General features: G+C 36.5%; 1 protein-coding gene across 27 annotated transcripts in view; it reads right to left on the reverse strand.

The window, feature by feature from the left end:
- The window catches only part of PKP4 (plakophilin 4), a 213,795-nt gene that overhangs the window by 137,058 nt on the left and 57,537 nt on the right, over positions 1-19,200 (reverse strand). For 21 of the 27 annotated variants that reach the window (XM_081142581.1, XM_081142557.1, XM_081142558.1 and 18 more), the window contains one exon: positions 6,800-6,936. The exons of 1 other annotated variant lie outside the window; for it this stretch is intronic. In XM_081142581.1, coding sequence (XP_080998707.1) covers positions 6,800-6,931 — 132 coding nt within the window. In that variant the 5' untranslated portion in view covers positions 6,932-6,936. Of the gene's footprint in view, positions 1-6,586; positions 6,684-6,799; positions 6,937-19,200 lie in introns of those variants that run through there. 5 more of the 27 variants (XM_081142573.1, XM_081142576.1, XM_081142575.1 and 2 more) reach the window with 1 other exon arrangement.

Consider the following 19,200-nt stretch of genomic DNA (forward strand, 5'->3'; position numbering starts at 1 on the left):
ACCACTCCCCGCTTCCCTCCCCTCTCTTTCCTGGACAGAGAGCTTTGCTCACAGTAGGCTTTCAATCAATATATTTTATTTAATTAAAAGCAAGCATAAGCTCACTACATGGCGATAGTGAGCACATTTACATTCTTAATTCATTAACCCAATAAATATTTTGGGGCACCTACTATGTTTTCCACATCCTGCATATGTGATCTAGCTATGTGTGAAAAGCCAGATGGAGTCTGTTCAAATTCCTGGAATTTGTCAATGCACCTAAAAAAATGTCTCCAATTGAATCAAATAGAATACTCAGTTATTCAGAATGTATTCCTGGGATATTTAAGATTGGGGAACTTCGCTAACAGGTCTAGCAGATCACTCTCAGTCTCTCAGAAAACATGGGCAGATGTTAAAATATGTTTGTTATAATTGTAGTCAGTTAACCTGGGAATCTACTTTTTTACGTTGCTGAGGGAAATTTTTTTTGAACACTCAAATACTGAATAAATCTGTTGGACACACTCTATTGTATTCTTTAATCACAGAGATACTTGAAGTGGGGCATATACTACATCATTAATACATGGAAGAGAAATGTTACATTGAGACCATAGCACATACAATTTAAGAGGGCTGATTTCCTGAGAACCAAGTATCAGGGTTCAGAATTCTTGAATCCAGGCCACACAGTATCATAAGAGCTTTACCACTTGGCCTCATTTCCATAACATTAAAGGAGGTACAGCTATAAAATTTGAAGATCTCACAGAAATCACTAAGAAAAGATACAATCTTACCTTGTGTTTGATGATGTGGTTCAGGCACAGAAGACTATACTTCCCACAATGATTACAATTACCAGGATAGTTCAGTTACCAATAAAAAAAAAAATACTAAGTTATAACAGAAAAAAATGTGAAGTTTCAGGCATTGTACTTCCAGTATCAGGCTTTTAGAGCTACAAACTACACTTGTTTACAGCTGAAATAAAAATTCTGTCTTCTGCATGTGGGTGAGGTGTGTCAGAGGGAACTATTTCATTGTAAATAAACTTAGGGGCTAAATAAAAGGAAGTTGCAAAGGCAGGTGCACAACAGTTGAGTTGTTTCAGTTTCAGAGGAATAAGGAAAATAATTGTACTGGAATTTGTTCAGCTCTGGGCATTCTGCCATACAGGAAGGGTGTGTAATTACTGAGGCTAACATATCCATGTAAAAATGAAGTAATATCAATAGGGCACAGTTGGGCTCCAAATTTCCTTATTTTATCTTAAAAAATTAAGGATCTCTAATGACTCGAATTTAACTCTTTGAAATTTAAATATCACTGAAATTAATACTGAAGGTAGAATTGTAATTTTCACAAAAGTTAGGAAATATTATCCTGAAAGGTAATGTTGTCTGAGAGCATTGTGAGGGAAGAACACTGAAATTTTCACTCATCAGAGATAACAAAAGAATTACACGGGGCATCTAATTTAGGACTTCACCAGATTAAGAGAAGTACAGGTAAAATTATGTTTTACCAAATCTACTCCTTGCTTACCATTTCATACTCTCTAGAATGGCCTCAACCTTAAATCTGGATTCCAAACTTCTTAAATCACAAACCAAAATTAAGGTCTGTGGTCTGTGGGAGAACAACAGAATGGACGTTAGGTGCCTGAGTGTGGCCAAGTTCAAACAGAAACCTCAACTATTCAAGCACCTTCAGGACAAAAGATAGGAGTACAATACATAGTACACATTTGATTTTATAGAACATAAACTTACACACACTATGGACTATGAATTATACTAGTTAACCCCAACCATGATTGGTCATGTGGTCTTTTAAAGAGTGTTTTACTCTCCCAATAGATACTAATAGCCTGCATATGGCCCTTGGCTCACTGCTTCCTCCGTGTCTCTGTGAAGTCAGCATGCTGACACATCTGACTAAGCTGCAGGGGGTGGCAGCAAAGTTCTGGATGAGCAGCCGGGGTCTTATCAAATTTCAATTCCTCTGCATCCCAAGGTGTACTGTCCATTTCAAGGCCGAATCTAGCATTTTAGCCTAGGGTTTCATGAGGAGGAAGGGAGCTCTGAAGGCATCACATTTGGCCACATTTCTTTATCTTATTAGTATAAGATGTAGGCAAGGTACTAAACCATGCTTACATTTCCCAGATATTTGAAAACTATCAGGATACCAAAAAAAAAAAATTCCTTGCTTCCAACATCTGTATTCATCTTGGACTCCTGGATCCTTACTAGGAGTTGAGCTGAACAGTAGAACCTGCCAAATGATGATCCTGATTACAGCCAACTGGTAGCTAAAAGTTCAACGGACATTTCCTGTACTTTCAGACCCAAGTCTAAGGACCACATTACTTTATTGCTTCGTTGACTTTTTATTTCTCTCAATGCATGATCCTTAACTGAGAGACATTTCTTTAGTGGTTATCTATATCACCTGGTACAGAGGATGCTGGTAGGTATTCTTTGGCCTCACCAATATAATCACATCCTTCTAATCCCTATGCTTAATTTTCAGCTAAGTTACACAGATGGGAGATGAAATTTCTAACCTTATGTCATTACTTGATCGTCACTATGAAATAAAATTTTAGTTTGCTTCATGCTGAGATTGGATTTAATTCCTAGATCAGTATGGATAAATGCAATTCACATTGTCTTAGAGACAAGAATGTACAGCTGGATAATCAGCTTTCTAGGTGCTGTCTGAGATTCTCTTGCTTAGTAATGTTTCTATGAATATGGCCACAGGTCCCATTATCTTCAGTATTATTCATCCATTCCCTTCTTGAACAATCATTTACTGTAGGCATAATATATTAAAGGGGCTGGGGGAGAAACAGGTGGTAACGTGTGAAACAATGTATAAAACACGGCTCTGTCCTCAGGTAGCTGATTCTATAATCCAAAGAGGCATGCAGTAAGAGTCACAGCAGGGGTATAAAGTGCTAAAGGAGGTCAGGAGGGAGATTTTGCTGCAGGCTGGGTGAACATGGCTTTGGGAAAGAGGTAGCACTTGAAAAGAAGTAGGCTCCTTCTTTTACCTGTCAAAGAGCAAGGACTTTAAAAAATAATTGCTCAAGTATGCACCTACGTGACTGACATAAATATGAAAGGTTATCACATTACAAAAGAGAGGGAATGTGAATATCAGCATTTTGTCAAGGAACGGGAACAGCTACTGGCTTCCAGATCCTAGAAAAAGTGTCACCTGTACAGGAAGATTTAATTGTTTTTATGACACCCTAAAACCAATTTCAGATAGTAACAGATTAATGATTTGTTAACAAGAGTGCTCTGGTTGCCTGCCATTTCCTTCCCAACTACTTTCCAGAAATTGCCCAGGGGGAGTAGGTACGAGCTATTTTAGTGGCTTGAACTGTGCTTTATTCAAGAAGAACCCACACCTTTCCTCTCAAAATTCAGGTGTGTATTAAAAGATACCACTTTCCAATTGTTTAACCAAGTGCCTTGATGTTACATTATGTTTGGGATTTCACAAAATCAGCATGTTAAAAAAACTATTTTCACATGCTCTATTTCTTATAATACATACCTAAAATTGCTCTGATCTGTAAAACCAACACGGTAAAGTTTTGAAAGTTTAATTCCATGCAGAAGTACAATATTATCACAGCAGAAATATGGCTCATTATTCAGAATGTTTTCTTGTCTTCAGATCAATGTTCAAAAGAAGGCTCACTGAACCCCTATATATACTTAAAAACAGAACCATCAGCTCTTCCTAAGAGCTTTTTCTTCTTATGTAGAAGTGACGATGACAATAGTAATATTAGTCCTTACTATGAACACTAAGTGCTAGACACTGTTGTAAGTATTTTACATAAGTTAATTTAATGTCCTCAATAACTATTATTATCCCCATTTTACAGAAGAAAAGCTGAGGCACAGAGAGGTTAAGAAATCTTCCCAAGATCACACAGTAAGTAGTGGAGCCACGATGGGAACCCAGACTATCCACCCAGTTGCACCGAAGGGGGTCTCTTCATTTTGTACCCTAATGAAACATCCTTCCTGAGATACAGCAGCCACCAAACAAGGTCTCTTCTTTGAAATCAGTAGGGCTGATACCATCAACACATCTATGAGCACTGCATAGTAGTGTGGCATATTTTTAAATAATTATGCATCCCATCCAAGAATATGGTTCTATCGATACAAAACATGATCAAGGACATAATCTAATATTAACTATTCCATTTGAGTCTAACGCGGCTAAGAATGTCACATTCTGACTAATATTTTAAATAAAATATATAAGATGAATAGTAATTAGCTTTCTTATTCCTATCTGACTTTTCTGAGCTCTGTCTCATTGCGCAGATGATAGGAAATGACATATTTAGGAAAGTCTTAAGAAATTTTTATGCCAACTATAGAGAAATTAAGAGTATCTTGCCTGGTGCCACAAAAATCATATGGGAGCTAAAGTTAGCTATTTAAAGTCAGGCGAGTATCTTGGAACAAGAGATAGAAACAGTATCTTGGATTGAATGATTGAAATACTGACTGAGCACTGACAAGCAACTTTAAAAGAAATAAACAATGAAAACTGTAAATGTATATTAATAAACTCAAATTAAACAGGAATAGAGGCAAAGAGTAGAATATATCCTCTTACTAATAAAATACTATGGGGGATATAAGATAATTCTTCTAATAAATAACAAATATCTGTGTGTGATTTTTGGCTACCTTAAGAAACTGGAATCCTTCTTGCTATCTCCCAGACGATATCCATTCAAAACACTATTTATTGCCAAAAGATAAAATTTTGAAGTCATCTGAAGCCATCAAGAAATTCCAGTACCAAACCTATCATGATAGGTTTCCAATTGTCCTCAACATGCAGGGTATCTGGTCTCAAGATACAAACACAAAGTTCCTGTTGCTATGTTTACTGAAAACAGTTTCTAGTTATAAGTCAGTTCTGGGCCTTTTGATAAATTTAATGTCATGTTTCACAAGAACGGAGTATACTTTAAGAGCCCCAAATAAATCAGAGCCTTTTCATTTTATGGCTCCTTGGGTCAAATCTTGACAACCATGAAGTACTATAAAAAAATACTCCTTTTTTCCTCCCTAAAGGTGAGAGAAGCTTAGATAATCTATGGTTTGGTGGAAAATAACTACAATTTTCTTGTCTTCACAAATTCTTACATTGTGGGATGTTTAAAAACTAATTTCAGAGAGGAATGGAAAATATTTTGACATCTTGATATTAGAATAAATTGCGAAATCATTTTTTTGTAAACACAGCTCTAATGTCAGACATGTCATAGTTCTGGAGTACCTTTCATAACACATACCTGTTTTACAGCAAACAGTAAAATAATGGGGTATTAAATATTCCTTTACTTATTTGTAATTACTGATCATCTGAACTGCTGATATTGATTTTTAAAAGAATATTCCAGCAAATATACATCTATGTTTATAACTCGTGAGAAAAAATGACCCTGGGGTTTAATCATAAGATTTTAAAGTTTTTAATTAGCCCGGCCAGGCGTGGCTCAGCGGATGAGCATCGACCAAGGATCCAGGCGATTGGGGTTCGATTCCCGGTCAGGGCACATGCCCAGGTTGCGGGCTCAATCCCCAGTCGGGGGCGTGCAGGAGGCAGCCGATCAATGACTCTCTCATCATTGATGTTTTTATCTCTCTCTATCCCTCTCCTTTCCTCTCTATGAAATCAATAAAGTATATTTAAAATAAATAAATAAATAAATAAATAAATAAATAAATAAATAAATAAATAAAGTTTTTAATTGGATTATATCCAACACAATAACCCTCACAGAGGGCATATATTTTTGTTTGGTTTGGTTTGTTTTGAAAGGAGGGACAGAAATCTATCTCTGTGGCTTTAAATTTACATTCACCTTTCCCTGGCTGGTGTGGCTCAGTGGTTGGAGCGTCGGCCTGCAGACTGAAGGGTCTCGGGTTCGATTCTCGGTCAAGGGCATGTGCCTTGGATGTAGGCTCAATCCCCACACTAATAAGGGCACGTGTGGGAGGCAACCAATCCTTATGCCTCTCTCACATCAATGTTTCTCTCTGTCTTCCCCTCTCCTACTCTCTAAAAAATAAAATAAAAAATGAAATACAAAATTTACATTCACCTTACTAAACTTTTAAAGCTTAAAAAATTAAATTTAGGAATTCCAATCTCTAAGCACAACAAGTAAGTTCTAATTTAGAAGGCTACTTGGGTTTGAAGGATAAATAGTATTGAGGGTCTTAAGAAAATCAACATAAGCATGACATTGAAGCAAACTGGCACAGTTTGACAAGTATTAGAACACTAGCTCACAAAATGAATATACTTTGATTCAGACAAACACAACAAATATAGCCTTTATCCAAAAATCACAGAGACAACCCTAGATAATACCCATGTTAAATGTTCAACACATCTAAGGATATTACAGGCCTCAGGTTGCCATTGTCCTGACAGAAAAGTCAGCAATGTGAACTACACTGGACGAAGCTTGGCACGCATGCACACACTCTGCAATGGTGGGGAGACAGACACCGATCATCATCAATATTGTCCTTACTTGCAGACGCACAAGTATCCTGCATGTTCCGATTCTGACTGGCACCTGGAGCAGCTCTACATGCCAGTCATCCCAATGTACTCAGGGATGTAAACACCTTATAATTAGAAAACGTGAAGGTGTCAAGGACGTTAGACAAATTTAAAACACATCCAAAGATTAATTTTTAAAGGCATTGAAGAAATAATTGCAAACTCCAATAAGAGGATGTACCTGCTCCTTCACAGAAGCTAGAATAGTGGTGGCTGTGGTCTCGGGTTCCATGCCTGGGCCAGTGGAGGCAGCTTCCTGGCGGATCTGTGGTTGCCCCTCCTCCACCAGTGAGGCCTGCTCAGGAGCTGGCATTCCTCCTGCAATCAAGCAGGCAAAGGGTTAACACTTTCTCAAAGGCTCCTCTGCAGGAACAGGCAGGGGCTGAGGATTTGCAGATGGTTCTTAGGAACTACCACAGACTTCTACATACAATGATCACAACTCCCTACAGCTATTTGACTTTTAGAAGGCAACATTTAGGGCCAAAAGTATAGCTATTACTACCAAATACTAAAAAATAAAGGTAAAAGTAATGATAATAAATACTAAGAAAATATTTAAACATCATAGTCAGAAAAATGACATGAAAAGGGCTGGGGAGGAGGGCTCTTAAATTAGAAATATACTAAGAATAATAAAGTTGCTAGAAGCTTGTTAAATTGATGAATCTTATAATCAGGTAACCAATAAGTAAGTATAATTATCTTATCCTGAAACAAATAATAATAAATGCTCTAACTGCTATACGGGCCAGCTTTCAGATAAGTATACACACATTAAGACATCTACAAATGTGCAAATGCTGTATTGATCACAGAAGAGGCTTATGCAATAGGAAAAAAGGTTATAAAACTTAAGGAAGACCTGAAAATAAACCAAGGTCTGCTGTATTTAAAAGAAATGCAAGGCATTATAACTAATAACAAGGATATCTTTGGTAGAGTATTATGGCTAGTTTGGTTTCCTTATAAGAATCTGATTATGCAAAGGTGACAATGGCATGGGGATGGTGTTGACAAGAGAAGCCATTTTTCAGGCCCACAGCTCACTACAGCAGAATGGGTTCCTGGCAGAAGATGAAGTGCCTCTTCTAGGACAACACATACAGAGAGTGATGTGCTTGCCAGACACTTTCTGCCCTGATACAGACTTTTTACAAGTCTGAGAAAATTAGGAAAAGATACCCACCTAAAATATTGTAAATATTTAAATAATTTGTTTACATGTCAGTCTCTCTGACCATCATCTTGAGAGCACAGTCTTTCTATCACATCATGAAACTAGCCTGGAATACATAATAGGTGCTCAGTTAATGTTTGCTGAATAAATGTGAATATGAATGAAGGACGACCATCTTTCCCATGTCTCATTCCAGGCATCTGGCAAATCTAACCAAGTGCTATGATGCTCATGAGTCCTCATTTGTTCATTGTATACTCATATATAGATATCTGAGACCATAAATATTGTTCTTGACATTCTGCATAGTTTTCTACTAAAAATTACTCTACTGTTGAATTTCAATTTTGCATCAACCTCTATAATGTTCAATTCTGTAGTACAATCTGGGGATTTTCCCCCCATTTCCTCAAATTTCAATATCAGCCTGCCATTTTTTCCCCAAATCATAATCTGTATTTAAAAAAGGGAAAAGGTGCATAGCACTTGAGCCCCAACTTCCCTCTCAGTCTCCTGACTTCCACATCAGTGGACTTGGTTCTAGGCTCCAGGTTTCTGTGAGTAGTTGCTTTACTCTTATCATATTAATAGGCAGAAACAGGTAAGGGCACTGATGAGTTTCTGCATTTCCCCTTCGTGAAGACTCCTCAAACCTGATCTAGCAGGTGAATTCTCCATCTCCCATTTCCAGGAGCCCAAGGCTTAAGGGGAAACAAAGCTGCAAGGACAGCTTCCTCAAGTATGAGTAGGAGGAGAAGCTTCGGACTTGAAGTAAATGGGATTGGGATCAAAACCTAAGTGACCGTGGACAAGCGACCACTTTACTAAGCCCCACTTTCCACACTTATTAAAAAAAAAAAAAAATGGCTTACTAATTCTTTATACAACACAATGGAATGATTTTATTGCAATCTACTTTTTAGTATGTAAAACACACATTAAATATCATGAACTGAATAAAAGAAGCCATTTCTGCATTTACTGAGTACTCATTAAAGACAAAATATGAGGCCTACAAAGAAAAAAATAGCCACACATAAAGATTCCAGGTTAGTCTCTAAGACAGTTAAAGATATAAAAGTATTCTATGCCACTGAAAAATTACACACCTTAAAATAAGCAGATGGTTGCAAAGAACAAAAACGTTACTATGCAACAGTAAAACAAATAATGCCAAGAATCAAAAAATTTTAAATGTCAAGAGTATAATATCGTGAAATAACCAATATGTTAGAAAAGGAGAAGCAAAAATTCAGTGAACAAAGAGAATTTGGAAATGGAGGTATAGATATGTCACTGGGGAAGTACTTATTAATTCTTTACCAAAAAGAGGAGGAGCCTTACTGTTTAAAGATACAAAATTCTATTACTATATCTATATTCCATCACTCTGAGTGTACCACACTTAATTTCACAATACTTATCATGATAACTTTGTCCAGAATTGATGAAATTAGATGAGCATTTTCTGAGTACTGCTCTGACCATGTGCTTGGAGGGGCCATAAGGGGACACAGGCATCAGGCAGGGTCACTGACTACTAGTGACTCATCATCTAGGTGAGTCAGATCAAGCCAAAGTAGAGCAAGATGCAAGAGATGGAATAATAGCACTGAAGTTGATGGACAGAGGCTGCAAAGAGTTTATACATTAGTAAAAGAAACTACTACTCAGCAGCAGAGAAATTTTCACAGGCAGGGATGATGTTTTCATTCTCTGGTTCCTCAAAGACTAGGAGACATTATAGGTAATCGTTAACACCATGAGACGAAGAATGGTGACCACAGTACCCATGCATAACTGAGGGCGAGACAATTCCCTATCCCTCATCTCTGGAACAGCCCCAAAATACCACAACCTATACTCGGCAGAAGAGGGATACCACAATAATGACAAGTTATAAATCTATTAAGGTTGTCTGTCCATTTTCCTGTAGTCCTCATAACAATTTAAAGAGTTGCAGGACTCAAGCAAAGACTAGAGTCACAGGATGATATTATAACTTCTTCCCACTAGCAAAGAAAAAAAGCAATGAGTACTTATGTAGCAAAGAGACTATGAGAAATTAGGCCTCGTGCTCTCTCAGTGACCTCAACTTGCCTGACTTGAATGATCACGTTCTAGGGACCTGAGAAAACTAGCAAATAAGCGGCTGGACCATTTGGGGGCTCTCCAGAGAATCACAGAGATTGGAAGAGGTACCAGAAAACTGGAAGCAGGAAAATGCCATTTCTGTTTTTGGAAAGCAGAAAGCAGACTCTGTTCGTGTTACAAACTAGGGAGCTAGACATAGATCTTAGGTGAGATTCTTAAAGGAATTTTATCCAAGAGACAATCTGTGAGAACTAAAAAGAGGCACACCAAAGAAAAGTCACGTTATGCTGGTCTAATTTCTGTCTTTGGCAGTGAAATCACGGAAATGCAGTGTGGCTAGACTCCAGGGAGGCATGCCTCATGTTAGAAAGCCCCCTTGACATTATAAGCAGCACAAAAATGGGGCTGGCACAGGGCAACTGCTGACTCCCGATCTGTAAATAGCTGAATGAAACATCACCTTATAGATATTTCTAATGTAATGCCAAGGAGGACTAATATTGACCAAATCCTAACCAAAACTACAGCCATAATGTAATAACAACGCAGAGGCCTGCCCAAAATCTTCAATAAGATTAACAATACTGAATTTACCAGATGATAAAATTAAAATATAAATAACATTGCTAAACTGCAGTAATGAGCCGCCTCTGTAAGATAAAACAGGAATAAATGTTCGCTCAGCAGGACATTAGAGGAAAGATTTAGATACTTTAGGTTCAAGAGAGAATAAGTGAACCATGAATGAGACAAGGCTACCCCACAGCCAAGATGACCTTATGCTGTACTGACATTAGTATTTAAGATAATAGAAAGAGGGGGACAAATGAGTATATGCCTCTCCTTCAGGTTCCTTGGGACATACCCACTTTCAGTTATGGGTGGCATATTAACAGGAATGGACACAAGTATATCCATTCAAGAAAGAATGAGTAGGACAGTGAAGGGATTCAGTCATTATTTCCAGACACAGGAATGGAGATGAAATGAATGACAGATCCTGTTCCTTATGAGCTCAAGCCTTGGCAGGGGACACACAAAAAAGAGTTAATAGAACAAAAAGAGAAATTTTTACTTTAAAAAAAAAAAAAAAGACTATGCAGACAAAAAGATATCTAACAAAACTCTAAAGTATTACCCATGCACAAACAAGGTTAGACTTTTTAGGTTATGATCCTCAGAGCTGGACCAAAACAGTAATAGTTCGGAACAAACTTGTATTAGCCTATATTACTCTCTTTATACACTAAATCAAATTTCGCTAATGATTATATTACTTTTAATCCAAATTAAAGTCTGAAGCCACAAGGGCAAGCTTAGCAAACACTCAAATGTCCAAAATTTTACAAACTGATTTTTTAAAGGTGCTATATTCCCCATCATGAGAGGTGGGTAATCACAGCTCAGACGATCTAGTAACAGGAATGGTATAGAAGGGATCCTGCACTGGGTATGAAGGAATAGGAAGCTCTGAGTTCTCCGAATCTTGAGGCTAAGACTAAGATAAGACGTCTACATTCTGAATTAATGGGAATGTTACTCAGCAGTTTTCAGAACAGGTGTCTATCATATCACACCCCTCTGTAAAAAGGCAACTGAAGGCCAGGAAGCTTGGTGCTGTGTCTGTCTGTCTGTCTGGTTGTACAAAGGAAGCTCAGAGATGAGTTTGTGACCAACTCATTTTCCCCCAGTAATTACAGATTAAACTTCCTCTTTGACCAGGTCTCATTTTATCATTCAGTTGAACTGCATTCTTTTGAGCCTTATAAAAACACTTTTTGTAAGGCTAAGTGTTTTATATAATACATGGCTATTGATGTAGTATACAGGTATATTGATAAAGTATATGGGTACAACCTATGACTCAATATCTATAATCCCTTTTACAACAGATGATACTAATCCACAAAAATCATCTCTGGGCTAAATCTCTCTGGGCTAAAGATCAACTAGATACTGAATTTTCCTCTATTTACTCATTTCTACTCTCCTTACTGGTAACTTTTGGTCAAAGTATACTATGTATACTTTGTTTCCAGCAAAATAAATTGGGTTCCACATGTTTCTTCTCTCTTTTGCACTAGTAATCTGGAATATAACACACATCTCATCACTTCATTTTGAACACTGAGAAAATGTTATGATGGTTAATGACTATTTCAATATTGATAATATAATAATGCCTAAGAACAAATTAAGAAAAGTAATAAAAGACAGAAAATAAGCATGAATACTTTAATTTGAGTCAAAGTAAGATATTAGTAATATAGAGTAATGAAAGTGTGTTATGGGTGGGGAGTAAAAATGTAATGCTTTAAGAATGTGTCAAACTTAAGTGACCATCAACTTAAAATAACTGCTATATACACAGGTTGTTATATATGAATCTCAAGGTAACCACAAACCAAAAAGCCTATAATAGATACACACAAAAAATTAAGAGAAAGGTCTGCAAACATAACACTAAATAAAGTCAACAAATCACGAGAAGAGAGCAAGAGAAAAAAAGAACAGAGACCTACCAAAACCAGAAAATAATCAACAAAAGAGTAATAAGCATATACTTATCAATAATTACTTTAAATATAAGTGGACTAAATGTTCCAATCAAAAGACAAAGAGTGGCCTAGTCAGCATGGCTCAGCAGCTGAGCATTGATCTATGATCCATGAGATTGCAGTTTGATTCCCAGTCAGCGCACATGCCTGGGTTTTGGGCTCAATCCCCAGTAGGGGGCATGCAGGAGGCAGCCGATCAATGACTCTCTCATCACTGATGTTTCTATCTCTCTCTCCCTCTCCTTTCCTCTCTCTGAAATCAATAAAGACATATTAAAAAAAAAAAAAAGAGTGGCTGAATAAAAAACACACACAAGATCTATACATACCTTGCCTATAAGAAATTCACTTCAGATTTAAAGACACACAGACTAAATTTGAAGGGATGAAAAAAGATACATTATTTCATGCAAATGGAAACAAATAAAAAGCTGGAGTATGACTGGCTGGTGTGGCTCAGTGGATTGAGTTTTGTCCCGTGCACCAAGAGGTCACTGTTTCAATTCCTGGTCAGGGCATATGCCTGGCTTATGGGCTTGATCCCCAGTAGCAGGAGGCAGCCAATCAATGTTTCTCTATCATCAACATTTCTATCTCTCTCCCTCTCCCTTCCTCTCTAAAAAGTCAATAAAGACATATTTTAAAAGAAAAGGTAATATTAAAAAAAAAAAAGCTGGGGTAGCAATACTTATATCAAAGGCTATAATAAGAGACAAAAAAGGGAATTTCACAATAATAAAGAAATCAATACAGCAAGAAGAAATAATACTCGTAAACATCTATGTACCCAACACATAAATACATAAAGCAAATATTAAACAGATATAAAGAAAGAGACTGGCATTGTAACAGTAAGAGTAAGGAACTTTAGCACCCCATTAACAATGATGAATAGATCATTCAGATAGAAAGTCAACAAGGAAACACTGGCCTTAAATGACACATTAGACCAGATGGATAGAACATTCCATCCAAAAATAGCAGAATACACATTAGTTTCAGGTGCACATGGAACAGTCTCCAGCATACATTATATGTTATGCCACAAAACAAGTCTCAATAAACTTAAGAAGAATGACATAATAATAGGCATACCGGAAGAAGAGAGGGAGAAGGCAACGGAGAGCCTATTCAAATAGTGGATGAGAACTTCCCAAACCTATAGAAAGAGCTAGATTCTCAATTCAAGAAACAAACAGAACACCCAATTACCTCAATCCAAAGAGGCCTTCTCCAAGGAACGCTGTATTAAAACTGTTAAAAAAATTGATGACAAAGAAAGAATTCTCAAGGCAGCCAGGAAAAAGAAAAAAGTAACCTATAAGGGAAAGCCCGCTAGGTTATCATTGGACTTCTCAGCAGAAACTCTACAAGCTAGAAGAGAGTAGAACCAAATATTCACACTACTGAAAGACAGAAATTACCAGCCAAGAATAACATATCCAGCAAAGTTATATTTTAGATATGAAGGAGAAATAAAGATTTTTCCAGACAAATAGAAACTGAGGGAATTTATTACCAGAAGACCTCCACTGCAGGAAATGTATCATTTTCAAAAATTAAAATTAAAAAATGATCAAATTGAGTCTACATTTGATATAATACAGAAAAACAGAGAATACTTAAAGAATTAGAAATAATATTTACATAATGTCACCCCAATAAATTTAATAAAAAATGAAACAAAACAAAAACAACAAAATGGGTATAGAGGGAACACACCTCAACATAATAAAGGCCATATATGACAAACCCACAGCAAACATCATACTCAATAGTGAAAAACTGAAAACTTTCCTCTAAGGTCAGAATCAAGACAAGGATGCCCACTCTCACCACTCTTGTTCAACACAGTATTGGAAGTCCTAGCCACATCAGTCAGATAAGAAAAAGAAAAGGCATCTAAATTGGAAAAAGTAAAACTGTCACTATCTGCAGATGACATGACACTATATGTAGTAAACCTTAAAGATTCCACCAAAAAACTATTAGAAATAATAAATGAATTAAGTAGAGTTGTAGAATACAAAATTAATATATAGAAATATGTTGTGTTTCTTCTATACAGCAATTAAGAAACTATCAGAAAGAGAAATTAAGAAAGACAATACTATCATTTCACTTACATGTAGAATCTAAAAAACAAAACAGAAACAGACTCACAGACACAGAGATCAAACTGATGGGGGTTGGGGGGGGGCGTGTAGTGGAAGGATGGGTGAAAAGGTGAAGGGGATTGCTTAAGAGAGAGACACTTCCAGTTATAAAATAAATAAGTCACAGTGATGTAAAGTACAGCACAGGGAATATGGTCAATAATATCGAAATAAGTTTGAATGATGAGAGATGGTTACTAGCATTATCTTGGTGATCGCTTGGTAAGGTACGTGAATGTAGAATCATGCTGTACACCTGAAACTAATATAACATTGTATGTCACCTATACTTTAAAAAAAGTTTGCTAAGTAAGCATTAGATGAAGAAAACATTACAACAGTAAAAGCAGAAAAAAATTACTGAGTACTTTGTGTAGGAAAGATAAGTTTCTTCACTTAAAATAAAACTGGAACAAATGTCACAGATGAATGAAGTACTAGGAAATAAGAAATGTGCCTCAAAAGTTAAACACCTTCAGAACCATATGGAACCTATTCTAAATTCTTAAAGAAGTACTAGATAAACTTCTCACAGTTATACTTTTAAAATATCTGGGAAATAAGTAGCATTACCAAAATCTGCAACTGTTTAGGAAGTTTAGATATAGTTACATACTAATCTTTTAATCAGGCAGTTCATCCAAAAAATTAAAATTTCTTGGAAAGAATTTGTTCAGAAGGGAGCTATATGCCAAAAAGAATATGATTCTAGAGAATAAATTATGTATGGCAGTTAAGTAATTTGACTTACGGATTTATTTGTTTTTCTAATCAAAAGATCATGCAAGATAGCCCAATATAAAAATAAAAAAACAGTGGGAATAAGCTTTCTAAGAAAAGAGGAAATCTAGATGGCTAATAAATGAGGTGCTCAACCTCATTAGTAATTAGAAAATTGCAAATTCATACCACATTGAGATATTAATATATAACCACTGGAATGACGAAATGCTTATCAGTTGAACTACTTCTGGTTATAAAACTACAAAAATACAATTTTATGACTCACAAATGTTTTGACAGAATTCATTTCAATAAGAGGTTTACATTACAAAATAGAATGCTCTTAACCCCATATGCCATTCAATTAAAATTTCTTAAAATAAACCCCTGTTAATATATAACATCAGGGTCAGCATTGCTCACACCTGGAGGAAGCAGTTCTCATTGTATTCTACGTGAATGGTGCCCCCTGGAGTTATGCCAAGTGTTGATATGGCCTCTATAACAACAGGTACATACTGAAAAAGTGTTAATAAAAAGTGAAAGTTCTATGCTGGATAAATACAGATTTCACTTTAATATTTTCAACCTTTCCAAAAGAAAGGTTCTTTCTTATGGCCAGCAAAGAAGGAAAAATGGAAGTCTCTTTTTGGAAAGTACTGCAGGTTCACTTTTTTCCTTAGAATTTGGGGTCCTTTGTAGCATATAAATGAGGGGAAAGGAGGGGAAGCCTGGAATGTTGAAGAATATAAAAAAGATCGGATGGAGATAATAGCATAAGAATGTAGTTAAAACTCTGAGGGAGGATAACCAGATCAAGAAACAATTTGCAATGCCATAAAATAACAGAAAGGCATTTTCTCTTTTTCAGGACAAGAAAATTAGTCTAGAAATTTAAAAACTGCTGTCAGCGCACTAAAAAGACAGAAAAATGGCTGCAGACCTACGACAAAACAGCCCAAGGAAACAACACAGAAGAGAAAAGGGCCTGCCTTAAAGGTTGGAGCAGTTGATGAGAGAGCTGCTCAATCAGTGAATACTAGACTCTAGGCTCTTAGGGCTAGGTCAAGATCAGATGATCAGCGGTAAAAAGGCAGTGCAGCCTGGTGGTCAGCCCCTGTCCTGCACATGCTCAAACAGTTGCCACAGGCAAAGAAGGGGTGATCCAGAGAGAACAGGGCCTCAGCCAGTGACTGATGTCCAAAAGAGACCAAATTCCCTAAATAGAGTAGGTAGAGCTAATATCCCTTGCGTTTAAATTAAAACCAGAATGAATAAAAGAGAGATACCCAGAGACCTTGAAAAAAAAAGTTATAGGATAAAAACAAAACTCTCAATCAATGGAATAATTTTTTTAAAGAGTATTTCATAAGAGTAATCTAAATAATTCTCTCAGAGACTTAAAAAAATAAAAAGTGATGAAAAAGATAAACCATTAGGAGACTATAGACTAGATCCAAGAGTTATGTTTATTTACTGAGAAAAAAGAACAAATACTAAAAGAAATAAATGAAAATTCCTGAGAGCTGAAAACTAATCATTTAAAAAGGGCCAATAAGTGAAGAAAATGAATGAAACAATAAACTACATGTAGACCCAATCCACTGAAATTTCTTGGTCCAAGGATAAAGAAAAGATTATAATTGTTACCGTGGAGGAAAAACAAACTGCTTGCAAAGGAATGAGAATCAGTTTGGCATCAGGCCTCTTATCAACCACAGCAGATATAGCAATAGCTTCCAGTACTGACCAAAAATTATGATACAAACATGAAATCAAAATAAAGGCATTTAGGACATACCACGTCTAAAAGTGTGTGGTTGCAACAATCTTTTATTTTTATTTTCTAAATATGTCTTTATTGATTTCAGAGAGAGGAAGGAAGAGGGAGATAGAGAGAGATAAAAACATCAATGATGAGAGGTCATGGATTGATTGGCTACCTCCTACTGGGGATCTAGCCCTTAACTCGGGCAAGTGCCCTGACCAAGAATTGAACCTTGATAGCCTGGATCATAGGTCGATTATCAACTGCTGAGCCATGCTGGCCAGGCTGCAACAATCTTTTAAAGGAAGTTCTGAAACTAAACAGCAAATATGATAGAGGAAGGATTAGGGCACAAGAAACAGTGCTAAGGGATTAATTCAGGAAATTGAAGATTAAGTCTAAATTCCACATATCAACATGAGAGGAGGGAGGAGATGAAGAAAATAAGATTGTACTGATGTTCTTATTTAATTTAGTGGGAAGATACACATACAGAGTAACTCCAGGTCACTGTGCTTTTTTTCTGTCCTCTGTGGAAGAGGCAAAGCCCACTGCCCATCCCTTGAATGTGGGGCTGGCCTCCTGAACCTCACAGGATGTGGTATATGTGATCTTGTGCAATGTCTGAGGCTAAATCTTAAAAGGCCTTACAGTTTTGTCTTCTGGAACCTTGAGATCACTATGCTATGAAAGGGCTCAGGAATAAAAGATGCCATGGAGACAGAGGCCCAGGGATCCCAGCCACTCCAGTGAAGACCTCAAAACATGAAGACAGACCATCTTAGAAAGGGACCTGATCAAATGCTGACTGAAGCCACCTGAGCAGCCAGGCAAGACCAGCAGAAGGACGTCCTTGCATCCTAGAATTGTGAGAAATCTAAAAATCACTGAGCCACCTAGGTTTAGGATGACTTGTTACAATATGAGTAAGTCATACTAATTAAGTGTCAAGACAGGCAATGAGGATAAAGGAAAAAATAACTTACATTACTTTTAAATACTGTTAAGATAAAGTATCAAATTGTACATGCTGAATTACCTTATAAAGATATAATTTATTCAATGCATTTTTGATCTTCCACTTATGTACTACGCTATAAAGTTAGTGTTATTGAAAGTATAAAGATAAGATCCTGACCGCTAATCCAATTTACAGTCTAAAAAGGGAGACAAGACAAATGAACAAACAACTACAATAAAATGCAGCTGAGATAAACAAGGCACTAGGAAGAGCTCAAATACAGAAGGCAGGTGCTCACAGAAGGGTTTCAACAGGCACGTGTATAAAAGGGGACAGGTGCATCAGAAGGACCCCAGGTGGGAAAAAGCCCACCTATAATGCATTAATTAATTTTATTAAGCTTTTATATTTAAAAATTTGCTTTAGGTTCAAGAGATTTTTCAAAAACCTCCCTAGACTGTTGTTTTATATCATTTGCAATTAAGGATGTGGTAAGCCATATCAAATCTCAAGCTGTTTAAATAAAAGATTTGTTTTTATCATCAGCTTTTTATATCAAATGCTAGTGTTAACAAAGATTAAAGACTAATAAAATCACTAGCACAGCACATATGGGTATTAAGAAATATGGTAATTTATAAGTGAATTACTAGAGGCAATAAAAATAAAGTAAAATTGTTTAAGGACTTTGGCATTAAAAATATTAATAAGGGTGCATTAAAAATAAAAGGTATACAATCTAGTAACAACCTGCTATCTTATGCAGTGGTTGTCTTTTTCATTCACAATATTGATTTTTCTTTTTACATGAACTGGCTCAATGATTTTTCAGTCTTGGGATTTATACTAGGCTGTCTAGCTGAAAATAACCTAGAAGTTCTATATTAAACTTTTTAGAATTTCTGCATTAGATTTCTATTTAAATTATAAATTCATTTTTAATTTGAAAGGTGCAATTTAAAATTTAAAGTTCTCAAAGTTATGCTCCGTGGACTACTCTCTCCATGGAGAGAAGGGTGGGGGGAGACACATTGATTGGTTGCCTCCCAAATGAGCCTAGACTGTGGCTGGGGATCAAATTCACAACCTTTCAGTATGCAGGTCGATGGCTCTAACCACCAAGCCATACAGGCCAGGGCTGA

The sequence above is a fragment of the Miniopterus schreibersii genome (assembly GCF_964146895.1).
Source record: "Miniopterus schreibersii genome assembly, chromosome: 7".
In the NCBI taxonomy this organism is placed as follows: Eukaryota; Metazoa; Chordata; class Mammalia; order Chiroptera; family Miniopteridae; genus Miniopterus; species Miniopterus schreibersii.